The sequence below is a fragment of the Copidosoma floridanum genome, unplaced genomic scaffold (genome assembly GCF_036245765.1).
Source record: "Copidosoma floridanum isolate Cflo_tuat_1 unplaced genomic scaffold, Cflo_Japanese_pri ptg000010l, whole genome shotgun sequence".
Classification (NCBI taxonomy): domain Eukaryota; kingdom Metazoa; phylum Arthropoda; class Insecta; order Hymenoptera; family Encyrtidae; genus Copidosoma; species Copidosoma floridanum.
Window position 1 is genome coordinate 156,970 of NW_028321887.1, and position 26,395 is coordinate 183,364.

The 26,395-nt window shown below is 34.2% G+C and overlaps 1 protein-coding gene across 5 annotated transcripts in view; it reads left to right on the forward strand.

The window, feature by feature from the left end:
• The window catches only part of Gpat4 (Glycerol-3-phosphate acyltransferase 4), a 310,118-nt gene that overhangs the window by 37,830 nt on the left and 245,893 nt on the right, over window positions 1–26,395 (forward strand). For 2 of the 5 annotated variants that reach the window (XM_089589923.1, XM_089589926.1), the window contains exon 2: window positions 19,183–19,485. The exons of 1 other annotated variant lie outside the window; for it this stretch is intronic. In XM_089589923.1, the coding sequence (XP_089446049.1) occupies window positions 19,183–19,485 (303 nt within the window). Of the gene's footprint in view, window positions 1–19,182; window positions 19,486–20,915; window positions 20,928–26,395 lie in introns of all 5 variants that reach the window. 2 more of the 5 variants (XM_089589925.1, XM_089589924.1) reach the window with 2 other exon arrangements.

Sequence of the window (26,395 nt, forward strand, 5' to 3'; positions counted from 1 at the left end):
GAATTTTTTAGCTTAAATAGAACATGAGTTATGAATTTTTGAAAAATAGGCTATTATCGATAAATCATCAAATTCAAAAATTTTCGATCTTGTTTATTTTTTAAAATATCGAAAATTCAAAAAAATTCTCTTACACGTATCTCTTTTTTTTTCGATATAGAACCCGTAAAAAAAGTTTCAGTTAAATCTAAAATGTGTCGGTCAGAAAGGTGTTCGGTTTGTAAAAGAACGTCCCATATACTTTCAAAAACTGTATTTATATTATATTTAATCTAACGTCAAGTCTAATACAGGTAAGATATAATACGTTGTAATTAATTGGGATCAACGCAAATTCACTGTGTAGTCGTGAAAATTGCTGATTTACAGACTACCGAAAATTTTCCTTACCTCTACACTCTTTCAAACTATTGTGACGTCAATTATATGATATTTTAATGACAATTACATGATAGGTAGGGTAAATAGTGTGTTAACTGATGCACTACGTAAAACACAATTATAACACTATTGAATCAAAAAAATGATTTGTTTTTCGTAAGAAAATACAATATTTAAACAATAATTAAATGATAAAGGTTGAAGTAGCAACAATCAACACTTTAAAATCACTTATTTCCGAACAATTTGTAAAAAAACCTTCAGTATTTATGTTTCGAAAATTTTTCCGTAAACCTCATGTGCTTAAAACTTCGAAATTATGTAAAACACATTACGTTTCAAGGACATGTTTAATATGGCAGGAGTAAACAATGATTTTACTGATTTAGTTTGGAATTCACCGTAAATGTTCGATTCATCCGAAAAAGTGGTACGTTTGTTCATTACTAAATAATTTTCCTTATTTCTAAATGTCTTGAAACTTATTAATTACATTTAATGTATTTGATAATTACAACACGTACAATATGAGTGGGGTAAGATGTATTTTAACCGATTAAGTGACAAATTTACCATAAATTCTCGGATTAATCAGAAAAATTTTAAATTTTCTAAATCCTAGTAATTTTAGTTCTTCTTTAATCAGTTTAAAATTTTGTTTTTATATTTCTCACACAAATTTATAATGCCAAGTGCAATGTAGTTAAAGTAGATCATGTTGCTTCAGACATTACATGGAGTTTTCGAAAAATGATGAATTTTAAATAAAAAACAACTTTTTATCATTACCAAAATTTTATTTTATTTTATAACGTTCTTAAACTGTTTTAATGAGGTGTATCTACTGATAACCGAACTGTTATTCAAATCAAAGCAGGTTAGAAGCTACTGTTGGCAATTCAGGATCAATTTATTTCGAGAATCGACTGTATTTTTGGAAAAACCTTAGTTTTATTGTTTGGAAAATTTTTCCCCAAGTCGGAATTATTTTGAACTTTGTAACTATGTTCTTTACGCTGACTTCTAAGGACATATGCATTATGGCTGGGGTGGATTCTATTTTTTTACTAATTTAGTGAAGAGCTTATGACAAATACTTCATGTAATTGGAAAATTTACCAGTTTTCTGATTATAGAAATTTTTCCTTACCTCTGAACATCCTGAAACCTTCTTATTGTATCTATTATATTAAATTTTTATGCTAGGTACAGTTTAGTTGGGGCAGAAAATATTTTTGCTGTCGTATTAAGAAGTTTATAGTCATTACCTTGTTTAAGTGGAAAAACTGTATTTTAAATTTATTACAAGAATTTTTTTAGAGCCCTAAGGTAGAATAACATTATTATTATTATAGTCTGTTGTTATCAAACGATTTATTGCTGTGTTCATAGTTGTTTTCATTTACCGTTTTGCTAGGCTAAGTTTAATAGATGTTGTACATGTGGTAATCCTCGAAAATTTAATTGCATCGTTAGAAAAATTTAAATTTTCCATTTTTATCACTGTTTGATAAATATTTTGTATCGTTTAAGGGTTTCTAAACCATTATATACTTTTCATTACGTATTTATGCCACTTTATTAGCTGTTCTTATATTTTTAACAATGGTCTGGGCGAGCGCTCCAAACTTCAGACTCATACAAATAGTAACTAAATAACACAAGCAGCTATTACCCGATGAACCGGGGCGCTTACGCCGCTTACCGGTAACACTTTAAAATATTAAGTATTGATTCAACAACACAAGCGCCGATCACCCGTTACCTGGAGTGCGTATTGGCCACGCTATTAAATGTGCATAGTGAACTAATAACATAAGTGTCTATCATCTGATGACCACGGGCGCTTATAGGCTACTCTATAAATAAATTATCAACTAATAACGGCTATCGCCTGATATTCTGGAGCACTTACGGGCCACGATATTAATTAAAAAATTATTAATTAATAACACAAGCACCTACTACTTTATGACCTATGGTGCTTATAGCCCTCTTTATTAAAACATGAATTATTAACTCAATAACACAAGCGCCCATTACCCGTAACCCGAGGTGCATATTGGCTACTTTATTAAATAAAAAACAGTTAATTAAAAAAATTCGTGGCTATTACCCGATTTCCTGGGTGCTAACTGGCCACACTATTAAAAATAAATTAATAATTAATAACACAAGGGTCTATCACCTGAAATCTGGGGCGCTTATTGGCCACTACATTAAATAATAAATTATTAATTAATAACTCATGCACCTATAACTTTAAGACCTACGGTACTTATTAGCTACCATATAAAATAATAAATCATTAATTAATAACGCAAGGGCCTATCGTTAAATGACCAAGGGCGCTTATTGGCCGCTTGATTAAATAATACATTATTAGTTAATAACACCTCCGGCTATGACCTTTTGCCTAAAGGCGCTTACTAGTCACACTTTTAAATATGAAATATTTAATCATAACGCAAGTGCCTATAATGCGATGACCCAGGGTGCTTATTTGTCACTATTTAAATACTAAAGTGTTAAATAATAACACAAGCAGCTATCACTCGATGACCCGTGGCGCTTATTGGCCACTACATTGAATAATATATTATTAATTTTTAACACGAGCGTCTATGACTTGAAAACCTGAAGTGCTTATTAGCCACTTCAAAAAATAATAAATTATCAATCAATAACTGAAGTACCTATGACTTTATAACCCAGAGCGCTTATTAGATTTTATATTAAATCATTAGTTATTAATTGACTAGTGGCCCCCCCGTCTGGGCTTCGCCTAAGACTCACTAAATGAAACACTGTAGTATGTTGACATGTAAAGTGAAACGTTTTCACTTAAAAATTTTACATCTATTTCTGACACTTCTCAGAACAAAAATTTATTTATTAACAACATATTTGTTCGGAATACATATAGTTTATTTGGTCAAATAATAAGGTGTAAAAATTCAAAAAAATAATTATGCTGAAAAGTACCGTGCGTTCTTTATGCCAAAAAATAATCGATGGCTATAAGAAGTTGTTGATTTACAGTTTCTTCTGTGTAATTCACAAAAAGGGCTATTTTTTAAAGCTGTTAAGATTTTAAACCCCCAAAAAATTTATATTAAAAAAAAATTGTTTTTTCTCATATCTCACAATTTTATTACCAGAGCAACAAAGTCCTGGACCTTGAACCCTACATTTTTTATTGCCACAAAAATACAAATATATTTTCTTCTTATTTAAAAATCTGAATTTAGATCTTTAAAGATTTAAGAGATTACTGTGAGGGTAACATGAAAAGCTGATCACTCACGTAATGCATTCTTTATTTATCGATTTTGAGGCTGCTGTTCCAATCTCGATAAATTTTCTGCGTCAGTTTCTTGACGCCTCAAATTGTATTTATTAGATACATTTAAAGTTTTCTTTCCAATATACCCTTTTGCGACTACTGGCATGCTTACGACTTTTATGACCTCTAAAGGCTATTTTCAGTCAACTTTGTTAATTTTCATATATTTGTTGGCTAGGTAGTTCGACGTCCGATGACCCTGAAAAGGACCGGTAAGTTTCTTAAGTAAACTCTTTCTCGACTGAAGTTAACAGCAATTGTGACTGCCTGGATACCTCAGAGTGATCTTCTTTGGCCTGCTGTTAAAGCCCCAGACTAATCGGGAAAAAAATTACAAAGTCCGAAGCTTTGGAGCTAGTTGTAAAGATCTTTCCCAATGTCTCCTGGTATAACGTCGAAGACGTTGGTGTCTAAAGCACCTTTTTCATTTGCAGATTCAGTTGTTTTGGTGATCTAAGATAGGGAGATTGGTTCGTGATACTTGTCGCTTGGAGATTGTCCCGTTGGCTCACGTTTATTATTTTTTCTTTATAGCTGTTACGTTCTCCCAGCGCAGACCTTGGAGAGGATCGATGATTCTTAGTTAAATGCTTAAAATCGAGAGGATAGCATAGGGTCGTTGGTCACCGGGGTTTCCAGCCTTGCGACGAATAACTCTGCTCGTGACGTCTGCCAGTAAATGACTGACTTGGTTTAATGGTGGCCGACTTTACATAGTCTTTTAGTTGACGAATCCTCTCCGAAAATTGTAGTAAAAATGTACATGTTGGCAAGGTAATTTAAACTTAGGTGGTCCTTAAAAGAACCGATGAGACATATGGTTCAGTAAGGAACGTAAATACTTATAATGGCCCTGAAAAGGGCCAGTGGCGATCCTTGCAGATATTCCTTATTATTATTCTTGATGATGGAGAGCTAGCTGTGGCTAGTTTGACTCTTATTCTTTGAGTCTCTGTGTACGGAGACCGTACAGGAGAGCGGTACGACGCTCACCACAGAATATCTCGTCTTCAGCTCGTTCCCCCGTTGTAGTTAGGAAAGTGGGCCTGGAGAATAACTTCTCTGTAGGTATGTCATTGGGACGACCACTAAGAAGGATGCCGATGTGGCTGCCGGTACTCTGCAGGGCTGTCTTCCCTGACTTGCATTTGAAGTAGAAAATTCTCTGACAGCACCAGGTCAAATGGTTGAACGGCCTCAAAACGGCCAAAGTGTTGGAGCAGGTTGTGCTCTGGCTACATACGTCTTCTGGTATTCCACCAGAGACGATGACGTTCCAATCGCCCATTTTACCGTGGCAGTCGATTATTTTGGTGATCCGAGGTTAAACCCGATTTATTTCGCTTGCCCATGAAAGAAGAGTGTCATCAGTAGCCGGAATGCTCAGCTGCACGACGGACTACTCTGTTCTTGGTGTAGTGCCGATGATCGACTACGATAATCGTTGACTCGATGGGGCATATTATAACCACTCTTTACTTTCTTTGATTGCGGGTGGCTTAAATTTTACCTTGACGACCTAGCAGATCCTACTGAACTAAAGCACAAAGCTAGCTTATTTTAGCAAAACTTTGAGCCTAATTATCGCTATTGTCATTAACTTTTTTAAGAAAAAAACTATACGAAAACCATCTCGGAATTATCAAGAATCATTATGCAAAATTTCAGCAAAATCGGTTCAGTAGTTTTTGCGGTTAGCGATTACAACGGTTTTAGCGACTTTGCTTTATACGAGGTGTGTTCAAAAAATAACAAGAATTTTCGTTTTATGAAAAAAAATATTTATTTATTTATTAATATCTATTTAGTCCCCTTCAAATTAATCTCCCTCGGATATAATACACTTGTGCCAACGCTTTTTCCAATCCTCAAAACACTTTTGAAACTCGATCTTTGTTATAGCTTTTAGTTCTTTCAGTGGTTCGCTTTTAATGTCATCTATGCTTGTAAAACGACGGCCTTTTAATGTTCTCTTTATTTTTGGAACTAGAAAAGAGTCACAAGGAGCCATATCTGGCGAATATGGAGGCTGAGGCATCGTTACAGTTTTGTTGTTGGCAAAAAATTCACGAACAAGCAATGAAGTGTGAGCAGGTGCATTATCATGGTGCAAAAGCCATGAATTATTTTGCCACAAATCCGGGCGTTTTTTTCGGATTGCTTCACGCAAACGGCGTTGAACTTGTAGGTAGTACTACTTATTGATTGTTTGACCTTGTGGGAAGAATTCACGATGCACTGTGACACTTTTTTCACGTTTTCATCGGTTGTTGATGTGCTTGGGCCTCTGGGTGGTTCGTCATCTTCAACGTTTTCCCGGCCATCTTGGAAACGCTTATACCACTCGTAAATCCTTGCTTTACTCATAGCAGACTTATCATGTGCCTTTTTTAACATTTTACAAACTTCACTACACTTTATTTCATTTTTTACGCAAAATTGAATACAAATTCTTTGATCCATTTTTTTTTACAAACAAAAATCGCCAAGCTCGAAAAACACGTCTAACGTTAGCGGCTGCCACTTAAAAAGTAAGCAATGAATATTGCTAAAAATTTTATCGTACTTCAGGGGCATGTGTACCAACATAATGAAAAAAAATTTCATACAGACGTACTCTCCAAACCCGCATAATTTAAAAATTCTCGTTACTTTTTGAACACACCTCGTATATTAGTAAGATTACACAAGCGGCATTTACCAGATATCCTGGGGCGCTTACTAGCCGCACTGTTAAATATGAATGATTAATTTAATAACACAAGCACCCACCACCTGTAACCCAGGGTTCGTATTGGCCTAACTATTAAGTGATGGATAGTACATAAATAACACAAGCAGCTTTCACCAGTTGACCAAGAGCTCTTAGAGTGCACTCTATTAAATAAGAAATTATTTCCTCTTAACACAGTGGCTGTCACATAAAAACCCGGGGCGCTTACTGTCCACTACATCAAATAACAAATTATTATTCAATAACTCGAGCGCCTATCACCCGATGTCCCGGGGGGCTTAGTAGCCCCGCTATTTTATACAAATATCTGATTAATAACAAAAGTGCCTATCACCTGTAATCTGGGGGGCTTATAAGCCACTGTATTGAACAAAAAATTATTAATCAAAAACACAAGCACCTATGACTTGATGACTCAAGGCGCTTATTAGCTACGTTATTATATGATGAATAGTGAATTAATAATACAAGCGGCTGTCACTTGATGACCCAGGGCGCTTAATAGCCACTATCAGATAATAAATTGTTAATTAATAACACAATCGATAATTACCCGATAAACCAGAGCGATTATTTGTCACTCTATTAAATATTATGATATTAATTAATAACTCAAGCAGCTATTACTCGATAACCAATGGCGCTTACCAGCCACACTATTAAATGAAAAATTATTAATAAACAACACATGTACTTATGACTTGATGAACAGGAGCGCTTATCGGCCAGACTATGGAGTATAAAGTATTGATTCAACAACACAAGCGCCCATCACCCATTAACTAGGGTCATACTGGCCATGCTATTGCATGTAAATGGTGAATTAGTAACATAAGTGCGTATCATCTGATGACCATGGGCGCTTATAGGCAACTCTATCAAGAATAAATTGTTATCTAATTACACAAGCGGCTAACAGCTGATATTCTAGGGCACTTACAGGCCACTCTATTAATGAAAAAATTGTTAGTTGATAACACAAGCACTCATAACTTCATGACCTAGGGCGCTTTTAGCCCTCTTTATTAAAACATAAATTATTGACGCATAACACAAGCACCTACAACTTGACGACCCAGGGAGCTTATTTGCCATTCTATTAAATAATAAGTTATTAATTAATAACACAAGCGGCTATCACCCAATGTTTTGAGGCGCTTACTGGCCACTCTATTTAATAATAAATAGTTAATCAAAAACACAAGCGGCTATCACCCGATGTCTCGTGGTACTTAACGGTCACTCAATTTATTAAAAAATTATTAATTGATAACACAAGCACCTATGACTTCATGATCTAGGGCGCTTACAGCCCTCTTTATTAAAATATGAATTAATAATCCAATAACAAAGATATAACATCCAATAAAAAACAGTTAATTGAAAAAATTCGCGGCTATCACCCGATTTCTCGGGTGCTAACTGCCCACACTGTAAAATATAAATTAATAATTAATACTGCAAGTGTCTATCATCTGAAACCTCGGGCGATTATGTGTAACTCTATTAAATCAGAAATTATTAACTAATAATACAAGCACTTATCACCCGATGATACGTGGCACTTATTGGCGACTTCATAAAATAAAAAATTATCAATCAATAACTCTAGATCCTATCACCAGTGACCTGAGGTGATTATTAGCTATTATTTAATAATAAATTATCAATTAGTAACACACGCACCTGTCACCCGATGACCCAGAGTACTTACTGACCACTCCAATAAATATAAATTACTGATTTAATAACACAAGCGCCCATCATCCGTTACCTTGGGCGCGTATTGGCTACGCTATTAAATGATGAATTGTGAATTAATAGCACAAGCCCCTATCATCTTACGACCAAAGGCACTTACAGGCCACTCTATCAAATGATAAATTATTAACTCATAACGCAAGTGGCTGTCACCCAATGTTCCGGGCCACTTACAGGCTACTCTATTAATTAATTATTAAATAATAACACAAGCACGCACCACCTGATGACCCAGGGCACTTACTTGCTACTATTGAATAATACATTGTTAATTAATAAGACAAGTTTCTATCCCTAATGACCTGAGGCGCTTACTGGTCACTATTTAATAACAAATTAGTAATAAATAAGACATGCGCCTATCACTCTATACCTAGGGTGCTCATCGGCTGCTCTATTTAATAATAAATAGTAAATCAAAAATACAAGTGGCTATCACATGATGTCTCAGGGCACTTACAGGCCACTCTATTATTGAAAAAATTATTAATTAATAACACAAGCACCTATCACTTCATGATCTAGGGCGCTTACAGCCCTGTTTATTAAATTATGAATTACTAATCCAATTACACAAGCGCCCATTACCTGTAACTCAAGGCGTATATTGGCTATTTAATTAAATAAAAAACAGTTAATTAAAAAAATTTGCGGCTATCACCCGATGTCCTGGGTGCTAACTGGCCACACTATTAAATATAAATTAATAATTAATAACACAAGGGTCTATCACCTGAAATCTGGGGCGATTATGGGTTACTCTATTTAATTCTAAAATTATTAACTAATAACACAATTACTTATCACCCGACGATACGAGGCATTTATTGGCCACTACTTAAAATAAAAAATTATTATTCAATAACTCTAGATTCTATCACCCAATGTCCCAAAGCAATTAGTAGCTATTATTGAATAATAAATTATTAATTAATAACGCACGCGCTTGTCACCCGATTACACAGGGAGCTTATATTTCACTCTATTAAATAATAAATTATACATTCATTACAAAAGCACCTTAGACATGGTGTACTGGAGCGCTTATTAGCCACTTTAATAATTAATAAATGATTAATAAATAACACTTGCGCCTATCATCCAATGACCTAGAGCGCTTATTGGCCACTAGATTAAATAATAAATTATTAATCAATAACTCAAGCACTCATAACTTGAAGATTTGGGACGCTCATTAGTTATCCTATAAAATAATTTATTATTAATTTATAACGCAAGTGCCTTTCATTAGATGACCAGGGGCGCGTATTGGTCGCGCGATGAAATAATACATTGTTATTTAATATTATCTGTGGCTATTACCTGATGTCCTGGGGAGCATATTGTCCACTATATGTAATCATAAATTATTAATTAATAATTTAAGTTTCTATGCCCTCATGTTTCAAGGCGCTTACTAGCCACACTATTAAATACAAATTATTTAATAATAACGCAAGTGCCTATAATTTGATTGCCGGGGGCGTTTATTAGAAACTGTTTCAAACAATATATCATTATTTAACAATACAAAAGGCTTTTACCCTATGACCTGGAGTGCCTACTCGTCGCACTAGTAAATAAAAAATAAATAAATAATAACACTATCGCCTATCTGCCGATAACTCAGGGCGCTTATTGGCCACTACAATATATAATAAATCATTAATCAATAACTCAAACATCTATGAGTTAACGATTGGGGCGTGTATTAGCCACTTTATTAAATGATGAATTATTAATTAATAACACATATGCATATTATTTGATGACCAGGAGTGCTTACTAGCCACTCTAACAAATAAATAACTATTATTTAATAAAACATGCGGCTATCACCTGATGTCCTGTGGCACTCACTGGCAACGCTATTAAATAAAAAATTATTTATTAAGAACTTAAGCGCCTACCACCTGACGTCCCAGGTGCTAACTGGCTACATTATCAAGTATAAATTATTTATAAATAACACACGTGCCTATCACCTGATGACCTTAGGCAATTATTGACCACTATCAAAAATAAATTATAATTAATAACACAAGCAGCTATCACCTGATGACCTCAGGTGGTTATTGCTTCTATTAAATAATAAATTGTTAATTAATAACACCAGCAGCCATCTCGTAATAAGCGGGGGTGTTCAATAATTACTCTATTAAATTATGAAAAGTTAATTCATATCAGAAGCAGCTATCACTTGATGACCTGGGGCACTTATTGGCCACTATTAAATAATAAATTATTAATTAATAACACAAGCACCTTTGATTGATGACTCGGGGCGCTTAATAGCCACACTATTAAAAAATAAATTGTGGATTAATAACACAATCGACTATTACCCGATGGCCCAGGGCGCTTATTGGCCACTACATTATTTATTAATTATTAATTAATATTTCAAGCACCTATGACTTGATGACCTCGGGCGCTTATTGGCCACTACATGAAATAACAATTTATTAATCAATATCTCTAGTGCCTAACACCCGATTACCCGGGGCGATTATTACCAACTATTGAATAATAATTTATTAATCAATAACACAAGTGCTTTTTACCTGATGATCTAAAGTGCTTCTTGGCCACTATTAATTAATATATAATTAATTTATCATATCAGTGGCTATCACCAGATATCCTGTGGCGCTTACTTGCCACACTATTAAATATAAATTATTATTTCAATAACACAAGCCCCCATCACCTGTAACCCGAGGTGCTTATTAATAAAAAATTATTAATTAATAACTTAAGCACCTATCACTCTATGTCCTAGGGCGTTTATCGGCCTCACTATATACATAAATTCTTAATTTATAACACTAGTGCCTATTACCCATAACTTAGGGCGCTTTATGGTAACTTTATTGAATCATAAATTATTAATGAATAACACAAGCACCTATAACCCGATCACCCAAGGCGATTATTGGCCACTAATAAATAATAAATTTGTAATTAATAGCACAAGTGCCTATTATCCGATGACCTGGGCCGCTTATTGGCTTCTCAATTAAATAACAAATAGTTAATTAATAACATAATTAGCTATCACCTGATGACCCAAGGCGCTTACTGGCCACAATATTAAATGAAAAATTTTTAATCAATAACACAAGCACCTATCACTTAATCACTCAGGTCACTAATTGGCCTCTTAATTTAATAATAAATTATTAATTACTAACACAATCAGCTATCACTTGATTTTCTGGGGCGCTTACTGGCCACACTATTAATCAAAAAGTTATACATTAATAACGCAAGCTTCCATCACTTAATGACTCTGGGCGCTTATTGGCCACTTCATAAAATAATAAATTATTAATGAATAACACAAGCACCTTTTACCTGATGACCCGGGGCGCTTATTGGCCACAATATTAAATAATAAATTATCAATCAATAACTCATGTGCCTATGACCCTACGTTTCAGGGTGCCTACTGGCCACACTGTTCAAAATAAATGATTTAATAATAATGCTAGCGCCTATAATTCAATGACCAACGGTGCTGATTGGCCACTGTTTCATATAATATATTATTAATTTATAACACAAGCGGCTTTTACTCGATGACCTATAGTGCTTACTGGCTACACTATTAAATAAAAAATTATTAATTAATAACACAAGCGCCTATCTGCCGATGACTCAAGGTGCTTTCTGGCCACACTATCGAATATGAATTATTGATTACTTACACAATCGCCTATTACTCGTTGTTCGGGGTGCTTGTTGGCCACTCTAATAATTAATAAATAGTCCATTGATAACACAAGAGTCTATCTGCTGATAACCCGAGGCACTTACTTGCCACACTATTAAATAATATTGTTCAGTTTTGTACCTGAATATTTGCCGACAAACCTTTTCTAAATTCACATTGCGTCACGTTCGTTATTTTTATATTAAAGTTGAAGTAATTTTCCGATCATACGCCTTTATCATCGCGTACATTTGCAATGCCCAAGAGACCGTTTTACCTTTACTCTTGTACCTTTATTTATCAATGTACTAGAATTTCTACTTTAACTTTTGTCTCTATAAATATTGCTCTGCGAGCATAGTATGTTAGTTAGCGCGCCGCGGCGGCAGAGAAAGCTTCTCTCCGCTTGCCTTCACTTGAGCACATTTTCCTAATTTAAGCACTGTAAATATATTGTATAAATTTTTATTGCACATTTGCGTTACATTTATTTTGCCGTAAACCACTTCCACCTCCACACGACTGAACTGGATTGGGAGCAGCATAAAACCCCTTCCCTCGTGAACAAATATAATAGTAATTTATAACACATGTCAGTAATTTAATAACTTGAATCATTGTCTAATACGACAAAGATCTGCTCTAATTGGTGCTCTTGTAATTGATGAGTATTTTATTATTCAATAAAGCGGACAATAAGCGCTCTGGGTCATCGAGAAATAGGCGCTTATGTTATGATTAATTTATTATTTAATAGAGTGGCCAGTGAGCTATCAAGGTTATCGGGTGATAGCTGCTTGTGTTATTGATTAACAATTTATCATTTAATAGTGGCTAGTAAGCGCCCCGGGTCGTTAGAGGATAGTCGCTTGTGTTATTAATAAATAATTTATTATTTAATATAGTTACCAATAAGCGCCTAGGGTTATTGGGTGGTAGCCCCTTGTGTTATTGAATAATAATTTATTATTTATTAGTAGCCCGTAAGCGCCCTGGATCATCAGGTGATAGGCGCTTGTGTTATTGATTATTATTTTATTATTCATTAAGGGTCTGTTAACGCCCTGGGTCATCGGGTAATAGGTGCTTGTCTTATTAGACCTTGATTGAATTTCGCGCTTTACGTTCGGTACTACTTTTGGGAAAAGTTTCGAGTCTGGTGATTTCTTACATCAGACAGGATGGGTCCTAGAGACTTCTCAAGTCTGTCTGGACCTATGTTACATTGCTGATATCTCCGCTTCTATCGCTCTTAGAGTCATTTTACGATCGTCAATCTTTTTGTTATAAAATTCTCTATAAAATTGATACTTTTCTAAATCCATTATGCATTATTTATAACACATCGATTGCGAGAAAGTGCGAAAAAAAAAATTTCTCTACCGAAACACTTTTAATCAATGTAGAAAAATCATGTTTATTTGATTGTAACCGTAAAAAAACATAGATATTAAGTTGCAAAATAAATAGCTACTCGTAAAATTTTAAAGTAATTATTAGTTTGTCTGTTAATTAATATTTTAAAGTGAATCTTTGAAATGGTACCACAGTTTTTACGCTCGGTTTATCGACATTTTGCTTTTGTTAGAACATTGTATTTAATGTTAGTAATAATAACAAATGAAAAAAATTGATTTTTTTTAGTTCTGTCGTGATGCCTCCAAAAATTTTATTTTGCAACTTGAACAATTGCGAATATCTCAGTCAATTTTTCATACTTTTTTACCCAACAAACGTCATTACATTTGTCATAAAAAACAATTGTTTCGGAGAAAAAAAAGGAATGCTTTAACTCTCTTCGAAGCTAATCTACAAGAAATTGATGTTTTTTGCAATAACGGACTGGTATTTAAATTTTTTATTACGAAAAAATTTGTGTTTTATACTCATGTATTTCTGCATCACACTGCCAAATCACTTTATCAGTTTTATTGAAAGGAAAGCTAACAAAAAATCAAGAAATTCACATTGTAACAGCCGGGCCTGCTAAGCGCTTCTATCTGTACCTCTCTTTTGCGACTAGGTTACCAACCGGTAGCAGTGCGCATGGGTCAAAACACGGGGTACGGATGGTGTTTGAATTTAAATAAGTTGTGTATAATTATTCTGTTACAAACATAGTATTAAACATTGAGTATGCTTTATTGACAAATTAAATACAAAAAGTAATTGTAATAAGATATATATATTTATTTAAATTTTTGTGCACATTGAATTTTACTTTTTTTTAATACATTAAAATTTTGCTTTTTTTATGATCTTCTTTCGCAACAACTGTCGTCTGTTAACATGCTTTTGCATTAAATTGGTATCAGTTTCGTCGTACATTCTGTCTGGTATTTTGTCCAGGGTTAAAGGTATTTCCGATAAATCATTGTGTATACAGTCTTCTTGATCAATTGTAACTTTAACTTCTTTTATTATTTATTGACTACTTTTTTAAAGATTCGATTCAGTTTATCAATAAGATATAAAAATCAATTTTTTTCTTTTATTTACTAAATAGTAGTTATTTCTACCTATTTAAATAAAAAATAAAACAAGAAGTTAAAAAAAAATTAAAAAGAAAAAAATTATAAAGGAAATTAAAACAACTAACCAGGGGGTATTAATGGGTCATGGGACCCATGGTAAGAACGAAGTTCTTTAAACATAAGATGAGTATAGACACAATTTCTCAGGTAACAAGGGGGTCGCCAGACCCACAGGAAGAACGAAGCTCTGTAAACTTTAGTACTGTATTCATGTTGTTTACTAAAACAAAAACTTGAAAAACGAATAAAAAAAAAAAAAAAAATATTTTACTACTCACGATGGTTGAACTTCGTGAGAACATCGTGCATAAATACAGTACTCACGAAGTTCAACCATCGTAAGTAGTAAACCAATTTTTTTTTTTTATTCGTTTTTCAAGTTTTTGTTTTAGTAAACAACATGAATACAGTACTAAAGTTTACAGAGCTTCGTTCTTCCTGTGGGTCTGGCGACCCCCTTGTTACCTGAGAAATTGTGTCTATACTCATCTTATGTTTAAAGAACTTCGTTCTTACCGTGGGTCCCATGACCCATTAATACCCCCTGGTTAGTTGTTTTAATTTCTTTTATAATTTTTTCCTTTTTTATTTTTTTTTAATTTCTTGTTTTATTTTTTTCTTTGTTTCTTGTTTTGTTTATTTTTTTTTCATTTCTTGTTTTTTTTTTTTCATATTTCATTTTATTACGTTTTTTTTCATTTTTTTGTATTTCCTTTATTTAATTTCTTTTTTAATTTTTATATTTAATCTTTTTTTTTTCATTCCCTTTTTTATTTCATCTTTTTTCATTCCATTTTATTTATTCATGTCTTTTGTAATTTTTTTTCATTTTATTTTCATATTTCATTTCATTACTTTTTTTTGAAATTTTTTTTTCACTTATTTTTTTGCGATTTTATAGCTTATTAATGCAATTTTTATTTTATTTTCATATAATTACTCAATGACATTGTGTCATTATTTGTTTATCAAATTCAAAATAAGTACTCTTAAAAACCATTAAAATGATATGAAACTCGAATTATATTTATATAATGATCTTACGTAATTCATATATAATTGATTTACTTTGAATTACTTTAGTTATATAATTATGTGATAACGTAACATAATTTGTTTGTCGAATCCGAAATAAGCGCCTTTTAAAACCATTGATACATTCTTCAACTCTATTTCACATGTTTTTTTTGTTTTTTTTTTTTTGTTTGTTTGTTCTAAGTATTTAGAAAACAAATACAAATATAATTTATTATGAATCGAATGTATTATTAGTGAATGCATGTAAAAATGGAATGTTATAGTAACGAAGCACACCATAAGTACAAGAAATCGAATTTCTATAGACGACAGCGCTCGTAGCAGAGTGGCTAAGGTACTGGACTTACATGCAGGAGGTCAAGGGTTCTAAACTCTTTATTGGAAATTTTTTTTTTTTTTTTTTTTTTTTTTTTTTTTTTTTTTTTTTTTTTTTTTTTTTTTTTTTTTTTTTTTTTTAGAATTGTAAAAGAAAAAAATTCAAAGTGAAATAAAAATTATTGTGAGAAAATAAAATTAGGAGTGTGAGGGAGAATGGTGGGCATAGGTGTGCAGTAGAGTAACACGGCACGGTTGGCCGATATACATATATAGTGGGGAGAGGGGAAGTGTATAGAGAATAGTCGGTGAGGGAGAGGGGGTAAGGGGGGAAACTTGAGAGGAAAAGTAAACCACTTTTGTTTCAAAAAAAAAAAAATCTGTCGGTTTTAAAATTCCAGCCCCCCGAGTAACGCGACATAAAAAACTTCGTTCTAAAAATCTTTACAATTTTTAAATTTATTTAAATGTTATGCATTCCATGTCAGCATTAAATACATTCACTATTTTTTAGTACCAACCTTTTTTTTAAGGTTTTATAAAAATGTGGGATACAATGGAGCAGTTCAAATGCAAGGTTCAGCCTTAACAACCTTGTTTTTTTTTGTAAGAAATGCTTATCAATTATATTTGCTAATTTAGAATAACATCCTTGGTTCACCTAGTAAAAAACACCTATCAATGGCACAAAAATAATTTTAAGAAAATTACTGCAATTTGTACTATATATATCTTGATGTTAAGTAAGAACAATAAAAATATCCTCCCCGAGTGCGGATGAAACGCACAACCTCCTATTTACGAATTTACTATACAGTTGCTCTACCACTTGAGCTACCGAAGAGCCGTACATTTCCTCGCACCGTAGGTTGAATAAGTTCTTGCTCCTAATTTAAGCTGTTTTTACCTCCAGCTCGATTTTTAATGGTTGTATTGGAAAATGATTCTAATACTTCTAGATAAGTAAGAAACTTAAAATGATACATCTATCATCGTATCGGCACATGTGTAGATAGTGGCACTTTTATATGAGCACTCTTAAACCACCCATGTCCTCTTTTATCATGGATCGTTTTAAGAATGCTCATATAAAAGTGCAGCCATCTACGTAGGTGCCGATGCGATGATAGATGTATAATATTAAATTTCTTACTTATCTAGAAGTATTAGAATCATTTTCTAATACATCTATTAAAAATCAAGCTGGAAGTAAAAACAGCTCATATTAAGAGCGAGAACTTATCCAAACCTACGGTGCGAGTGAACGTACGGCTCTTCGGTAGCAGAGATGAGTAGAGAGATTGCTAACGCCAATGCTACGGTGCGAGACAACTTTCCGGCACTCATCGGGGCGATTCGCTGTGGCCAGCCGTTGAACCGGGCGCACATTTTTCAAGAGTGCGAGACTTGTATCGAACAGCGTGTGCCAACGAGAAGAGGAGTGGAGTGGAAATGAGCATACTTGGAATATGCCTGTACCACGTGACATGGCGATATATATATCACACTAAGAGGAAAAGTAGTACAGGCCTTATGGGAGACATTAAATTTTTACTTTTTTTCGTGGAAGAAACAGTGTTCAACGTATAAAGTTATTCGAACTTATATTTTTAACATTATTAGAGGTAAGTTGATATTTTTTTCATGAAAGAAAATCGTTTATTAAGATCAAAAACACCTTTTTATAGATTCGAAGTACAGTTTAACCTAATATCGAGCTGCTTTTTTACCTCTGAGCAGGCGCAACAGCAATAGCAGCAGCAGCAGAAACGAGTAGCTCAATGTAGGGTTAACTGTACTTTGTACCTTTAAAACGCTGTTTACGGCCTTAATAAACGATTTCGTCGTATGAAAAAAATAACAACTTAACTCTCATAATGTTTAAAATATGTCATGCAATAACTTTTTGTATTCAATACTTTTTCCACCACGAAAAAACAGTAAAAACTTTATGTCTCCCGTAAGGCCTGTATTACTTTTCCTCTCAGTGTGATATATACATCGACATGACAGACATATGCCCAATAGGCGCACATTTTGGAGACACGTGGAAGGGGTATACTGAGTGTGCGCCTTCGAGAAGAGGAGTAAAAATGTCGACTATAGCTATATAGCTAAGCGCACAGCCAAAGCAAGCGACCACACGAGTTTTTCTCTTTCAACTGTAACCGAGTATATGCTACATACATTTAACTGACTCTCGCTCTTGCTCTTGCTTCAATGTTATCTACCAATCTTATTTAATTAAATCGTGGGACTAAATCCTTATAACCATAAACACAGACTTTTAATTTGAAAACATTTCTTATTTATTTTTTTCGTACATTTAATACTTTTGAAATCCAGTATTATTTTGAAAAATATTCAGCTTTTTTTTGAGGATAGTAGTTAAGCTATCCACTAATTTATTATTTTTTCTCATTCATAATTGCTATGAACTGTAGAACAAGCTCTAGAGATTATCAATGAACATATGTGACTTCAAGGTCCCTCTGAACCGAAGTTTTGATGGCTAAGATGGTTCAGGTTTATGCCGCTGCTCGTAATGTTTTGCTATCTTGGGGTCGATTTCAACTGTCAGCAGATTTTTTTCTTTCAATGCAACTCATCATTCTGGTTTAATTACTTTATTTTATCTTTTATTTCAGTTTATAAAAAATTTTGCAAACATTTTTTTTCTGATACGTTGAAAGAAATATATTTATAACGCTAATTTTATTAAATAATTTAGTAAGCTGATACTTCTCGTTGGCAAGGCCATTTCGCAATTTCATAATAATAATAAAAAATTTCTTAGGATTCATTGATTACAATACAACATCTTCTTAATTGTAAGCCTTATATAGTATTTTAAAAATACGTAAAGAGCAATTTTATTTGGCTGTTTTTATTCTACGGAATTAATTCTCCATGATTTTTTAATGTGAATGTACCACCTCGTTAAATTTTTTTCATTATTGTTTGTAAAATTGTAAAATTTGTTAATAACAAAAAGTTGACCATTAGGATCGTGACTCACCATGAAAAATCGCGTTCAGCAAGTAAAAATATATTTAAAAAAAAACCTTGATGGGTCTTTCCTGATTAAAAAAGCCACAGGACCCAACCTGGCGCCTACACTATTTGTGCTAATGGTACAAAAACTACTACTTCAGTTCAGTCGCACATTTTAAACCCTTTAATTGCATTTTTTTTAGTACTTATAATATTATACTTAGTATACTCGTTATGAACAGAATGTAAGGTAAAAACACTATAAAAGGAACTTTGTTCCTACCAGTTATCCACAGATACCTTTTCGCTTAGTTTATTTTTAAGAATAATGTACGCTTACCAATAAAAAGATTTTCTTTTGCAGTATGGCCGGCAAAACATCGAACATGTAAAGAAGCGCAACGGCAACTGGACAGTAAAAGGCGAAGACAGCGAAGACGATGCCAGCACCAACCGTGTAGGAGTAGCGACAAGTTCTCAGATTAATGTAGCTGGTGAGAAGAAACTACAGAATGGCTTAATTGGCAATTCCAATCTAATTGCCCGCTCCAAGGACTTGATTCTTATACCTCAACCTGAAATGCAGAACCACACGTTGGACAATCTTAAAGCCGATGACCGGGCTAGCATAGCCACAAAACCTGATGGTTTTCTCAGCGTCAAAGAGGTTTCTAACAATTCTACTACTATTGTTCTATCATTAATATTATTGTTTCGTATCATTTTTAACGTATATCATGAGACATGAATACAGTAAAATTGGGTATTGTGATTTACGTACATTAATTTCTACAATAATAATAATGATGATAATAATAATAAACTAATAATAATAATAATAAATTAATAATAATAATCATAATCACAACCATAATCATAATAATCATAATAATAACAAAAACACAGGTCAGGAGTGGCGTTGGCTCAGTGGTAAGCGTGCTTGTTACTGATACAACGCAGTTCTAGGGGTCGTGGGTTCGATTCCTGGTGAATGCAGATTTTTTCAAAAACTGTTTTCATCGGGAAAAGTTCCTATGTAACCCTGGCTGTTTTGGGGCGGGTTTTTCCGTGGAATTTTCCTTCAGAGTAATTCCAGGGTTTTTTCCTTGCCCCACAGGTTTTCGGGCCTGGGTGAATGCGAAACAGTGTTAGGGCTATAGGTAGGGATTAGCGGACCCGATGCCAGGCGTTGGGTAGGGATCACCGATCTTGCCGGCGAGGAGTGGCCCCTGAAACATGGGGCTTCTCCGGGGATGCTAATTAGCCTGGATCCGATGCCTCGGCGGAGAGCGCTGGCTTAACCGGCGAGGAGTGGACGTCCTGGAATAATGGAGTCTTCTCCGGGGAAAGGCTACACAGTGGTGAGTGGACCCGATGCACCATCGGTGCAGAGAGTGTCAGCTTAACTGGCAAGGTGTTCCACCGAAGATACTCACACTGTGCCCATGGATTCAGGTAGGATGCGAGGAAAAAGGTTTAGAGATAGGTGTGGCAATACACCCCCACACATAGGTGGTGAGTGGGTGGCCCCCGTGACTAGGCCAAATAGGCTGTCGTGGTAACCCGGTATAAAAAAAAAAAAAAAAAAACAGGTCTACAAAAAAAGTTGTCTATGCTAAGGGTTTGACAATTTTTATCTTTCGTATTTTTTTCTGCTATACACGAATCTGATATACAAAAAAAGGTTTTTAAGTTAATTTAAAAAATACTCAGGAAATTCCTTAAAATTCTCATTTTAACCAGATGCTCTGCCGAAGAACCTTATTTTCGCTTGCGCTAGAGTCTGACTATACTTATCTTTCGTATTTTCTTCTGCTAAACACGAATCTGACATGAAGAGTAAAAGTTTTCCAAATGGTTTATATTGAAATAAAGTTGCCTAAAAGGGATCCAGCTTACCTGATAACTAGTGCTTTTAATATTAACTAATGCTTCATTAGGTAAAAAAGTGTCCAGTCAGTGCCCAGAGTTACCTAGTGATTAGCGATTACATTATTTATTGTTTTTATTTAAATTTATTAAGTTTCCTGCAAGCGCTCTTTAATGATTAGCGCTTATATTACGAAGTAATAACTTATTAACTATTAAAGTGTCCAGTAAGCGCTTAGAGTTACCTGGTGATTTGCACTTGTGTTGTCTAATCGTATTTTATCAATTAATAAAGTGTCCAGTAGGCGCCCTGGGTTATATGGTGACTAGCAGCCCCCCCGTCTCGGCTTCGCCCGAGACTTACTAAATAAAACACCGTAGTGTGTTGACATGTGATGTGAAACATTTTTAGTTAGAAAATTTTACACATACTCCCGATACATCTCAGAACAAAAATCTTCTTATTAAAAACATATTTTTTCGGAATCCATATAGTTTATTTGGTCAAATAATGAGGTGTGAAAATTCAAAAAAATAATTATGCTGAAAATTTATGCCATAAAATAATCGATGGCTATAAGAAGTTGTTGATTTAGTTTCTTCTGTGTAATTCACGAAAAGGGCTATTTTTTAAAGCTGTTAAGATTTTAAACCCCCAAAAAATTTATATTAAAAAAAAATTGTTTTTTCTCATATCTCACTATTTTATTACCAGAGCAACAAAGTCCTGGACCTTAAACCCAACATTTTTATTGCCATAAAAACAGAAATACATTTTCTACTCATTAAAAAATCTGAAGTAGGATCTTTAAAGATTTCAGAGATTGCTGTGAGGGTACAATGAAAAGCTGATCTCTCACGTAATGGACTCTTTAGTTGACGATTTTGACGCTGCTGTTTCAATCTCGAAAAATTTTCTGCGTCAGTTTCTTGACGCCTCAAATTGTATTCATTAGATACATTTGAGGTTTTCTTTCCAATATACCCTTTTGCGACTATTGGTATGCTTACGACTTTTATGACCCCTAAAGGCTATTTTCAGTCAACTTTGTTAATTTTAATACATTTGTTGGCAAGGTAGTTCGACGTCCGATGGCCCTAAAAAAGACCGGTGAGCTTCTTAAGTTAACTCTTTCTTGACTGCAGTTAACAGAAATTGTGACCTGGATACCTCAGGGTGATCTTCTCTGGCTTACTGTTGAAGACCCAGACTGATTGGGAGAAAAATTACAAAGTCCGAAGCTTTGGGGCTAGTTGTAGTGCTCTTTCCCAACGTCTCCCGGTATAACGTCGAAGACGTTGGTGTCTAAAGCACCTTTTTTATTTTCAGATTCAGTTGTTTTGGTGATCTTAGATGGGGAGATTGGTTAGTGATACTTGTCCAGTGGAGGCTGTCCCGTTGGCTCAAGTTTTTTTTCCTTTATAGCTGTTATAGGTTTGCCCAGCGCAGACCTTGGAGAGGATCAGTGATTCCTGGTTGAATGCTTAGAGTCGAGAGGGTAATATAGAGTCGTCGGTCACCGGGTTTTCCAGCCTTGCGAAGAACAACTCCGCAGGTGACGTCTGCCAGTGAATAGCTGACTTGGTTTAATAGTGCCCGTCTTTAGTTAATATAGTCTTTTAGTCGACGAATCGCTTCCGGAAATGGTAATAAAAATGTATTTGTTGGCAAGGTAGTTTACACTTAGGTGGCCCCTAAAAAGAACCGATGAAATTGATGGTTAAGTAGGGAACGTAAATACTTATAATGGCCCTAAAAAGCGCCAGTGGTGAAACTTCCAGGCTATTCTTCATTATTATTCCTGATGATGAAGAGCTGGCTACGGGTTGCTTGATTCTTACCCTGGGAGTCTCGATGTACAGAGACTGTGATGGAGGGAGATACGCCGCTGACCAAAGAATATCTCGTCTTGGGTCGTTCCCCGGATAACCAACTGCTCAATTGCTCATCTTTAGACGGGAACATATGGGTAAGCGCGTTGGGGACGCGACGACCAAGAAGAAAGCCGTTGTGGTTCCCGTGACCCTCAGAGCTGTTTTTCCTTGCTTACATTTGTAGCCACAAATTCTCTAACTACAACAGGTGGGATGGTGGGACTGCCACACAACTCTGAAGAGTTGGTGCAGATTGTGCTCTGGCTAAATATGTCTCCTGGTATTCTGGCAGAGACGGCATCGGTTGGAAGTAATTTATTATTCTTTGATCACACTCGTCGAGATTCAGGGTGAAGGAACACTTAGGTCCCTTCCCCCTTGGAGAAGAGTGTCGTCCGTAACCGGGATACCCAGCTGCAGGACTATCACCAGCATCCTCTAAACAGCTTGATGAGCTGCCGAAGCTCGACTGTACAGCTATCGATACGCTCCGGCCTATTATAACCACACTTATTTAATTATGTTGCAGGTAGCTTCGATTTTATGTCGACGCCACCTAGCGGATTTTACTGAACTAAAGTGAAAAGCTGGCGTATTTTTGCAAAACTTTGAGCTCATTTATTGCTATTGTTATTAAATTTTTTAAGATAAAAACTATACTAAAACCATCTAGGAAGTATCATGAATCAGTGTGCAAAATTTCAGCAAAATCGGTTCAGTAGTTTTCGCGGTTAGCGATTACAACGGTTTTAGCGACTTTGCTTTATATATTAGTAAGATTGGTGCTTGCGTTAAAAAATAATAATTTTCTAACTCATAAAGTGGACAGTAAGTGCTCAGAATTATCTGGTGATTTGTGCTCGTAATAATAATTTTTGATTAATGCATGTATGATTATTTATGGCACCACGTAATGGGGTTGAATTATTCATGATAAATTGGGTTATGTGGTTATAGGCTTTGAGATTTCTAGGCTAAGGGGTTAAAGACTTCAGGGTGACCCGTTTATTGGATTAAAGAGCTTGGGTTAAGGTTTTTTAATTTTTCCGGTATTCTGGAATCACTTTTTGAATTTTATCCTTATCGTACTTAACTGTGCTGTTTACTATGGATAGCGCCAAATCAGTTCGATTGGGACATCAAGAATAATTTGCTATGCAGCTCTGGCGGGGGGGGGGGCTGTGGGATCGGTGGAGGGTTTGAACTAAAATCGTGATCTATTGATAATAAAATTGATTATATTTGCTTAGCTTGTGATATTGGGATAGCAATATTTTGATCATTAGCTGTGTACTCCAGTACAGCTATACTTAAGTTCCAAGCACCTTCAAACATGACCTCAATTATTTGCAAGGCATTTTACATCTAAAAGATATTTAACTTAACATTTTCCGAGATAGTTTTTCATTAGCTGGTGCTAAAATTATTTAAAAAAAACATCATACCTTTCGACCACAGAAATAACTATATTATAAGTATTAATGTCCGCAATCATAACCTCTATCAGCTATAGACACTTAGATTCCCAGAACATTGAAAAAATAGTACTTTTTCGGCAATAGTTTTCTATTCACTGGTGATAAAATTAAAAAAAAAATTTATTATACTTTTCGAATACTAATACAACTAAACTGTTAGTATAAATTCTCGCAATCATAACCTCTATTAGTTTTGTACTCTTAGATTCCCAGGAAGTTGAACAAATAGCCCTTTTTCGGCAATAGTTTTCTATTCGCCGGTGCTAAAATAAGAAAAAAAAATTGTTATACTTTTCGAACACAAATACAACTAAACTGTGAGTGTAAATGCCGGCAATCATACCCTAAATTAGTTAACAGGCATTTTACGCCTTAAAAATGTTTCAAATCAAGAATTTTCCCCAATAACAAAGCATTAGCTAGTTATTAAATGTAAAATGACATGCGTTATCGAGTTACGGTACAATTATGATACCAAAAGAAGTTTCGACTCCCGCAAACCTAACCTCACCTCGCCGCACATGATAAAAATACCAAAATAGGCAAAAATTTGACTATTATAGGCTATATTTCTTTATTAGCAGAAAGTAAAAATATAAAAAAAAACAATGGACAGTGGGTGCTTGGATACCCAAGTATGAAGTTATACTTCTATAAAATTATATGGCAAACAATACAATTTTGAGTATAACAATACCTTCTATGAAACAATATTGTGTACAAAGGTGGTGCAATTATCGTGGGAATGAGTATACCTACGTTGATTAGGTGTGGTTTGAACTAATATGTAATGAGTTAATGATTATAAACGATATATTATGGCACAATACAATAAAAATAACATATAGGCTGACCAGTCCAAGACTGTGCACTTTCATCGAATCTGCCGGTGATTTATGAACAATATTCTACTGCCTACGCTGATTACATCTGTACCGTCACGCTCACATCTATCACGTACGATCCTACACTTATTTCTCGTCCATATTTAATACCCAAAATATAATTGTACATAGAAAATTGAAAAAAATCATCCTACAATATAGTTTTCTTCAATAGGGTAGTATTACATGCCAGTGCATGTCTCTTCAAGACGTTCATCAGACATAGGTTTTTTGGACAGATATTATTCAAACTTTAAACGTATATTGAAATAGCATAAAAAATACCCACGAACATTGCAGCTCGTTTGACTGTACTTGTATATGATTTGTAGGAATCTACTAATTTTTTGGGCACAAAAGATTACTTTTAGAAAAACCTATCGAATTTTTAAATAGACCCACAAATTGAATTTTAAATAAATTTAGAAAGAGGGGATAAGGTGTGCGTAAAAGCATGTATATGAGTAAATCCATGTCAGAAAAAGAATTGCTAGCTTTACTCTACACATTAGCGTTCCTGTCATTTCTCTGAACTTTCCCCCACAAACTATGTGAAGAACGTCCTTAAATCAAAAAACCACTTGAAGCACGAATGAAAATTTTTTAAAAGAATAAAATATAATAAAAATTAATCATTGTATTCGTACAGTGCAAAAAATTTTTTTATAATTTTTTATAATTTTGAAAAAATATGAATGAATTGTATAAAAAACTCTTTATTTATTCTAAAAGTAACACATTGAATACGTGGGAATAAATATTTATTAATGAATTGGAAGGGTGCTCTGCTAAAATATACTAATTGCCTAGTTTTTAAAAAAACATGAAAAAAAAATTATTTTATTAAGTAAATTGTTTATTTATTCAATTTATACTTAAAACAAATCAATTAATCTACATTAGATAAAAATTTCTGTGAAGAATAAGTTACAAACTGTAAAATAAGATGAAGTAATTGATTTACCTATATTGGGCCTGTAGCCAGAAAGTAAGAGATGGGGGGCTCAAATCTCTTTGGAAACTTTTTTTTTTTTTTTTTTGAATTGGTTAAAAGAAAAAGTAATAAAATTCATAAAATTTAAAATGTGTGGCATGGTGATGCGGTGTGGCATCATGTAGTGTAGAGGAAACCGGAAGTACGTCATGAGGGGTGGGGCCAAGGGGGAGAATCAAGCAAAATCCACTTCCGTCACACTTTTTCTCAAGGTCAAAATCTGAAATCGTTGATTTACCCCCGTGCATAACGCGCCTACATAAGTATAACTTCAAAAATTTATGTTTCTTGTAAACTAAAACAACTACTCGATTAGTTAAGATTCATTTTACGCCTTAAAAACGTTTTTAATCCAAAATCCTTGTGAATAATAAAGAATCAGCAAGTAGTTGTAATATTAAATGACACACGTTACCGAGTAGCGGTATAGTTACATTTCCAGAATAAGTTTCGATTCCTGCAAACCTAAGCTCACCT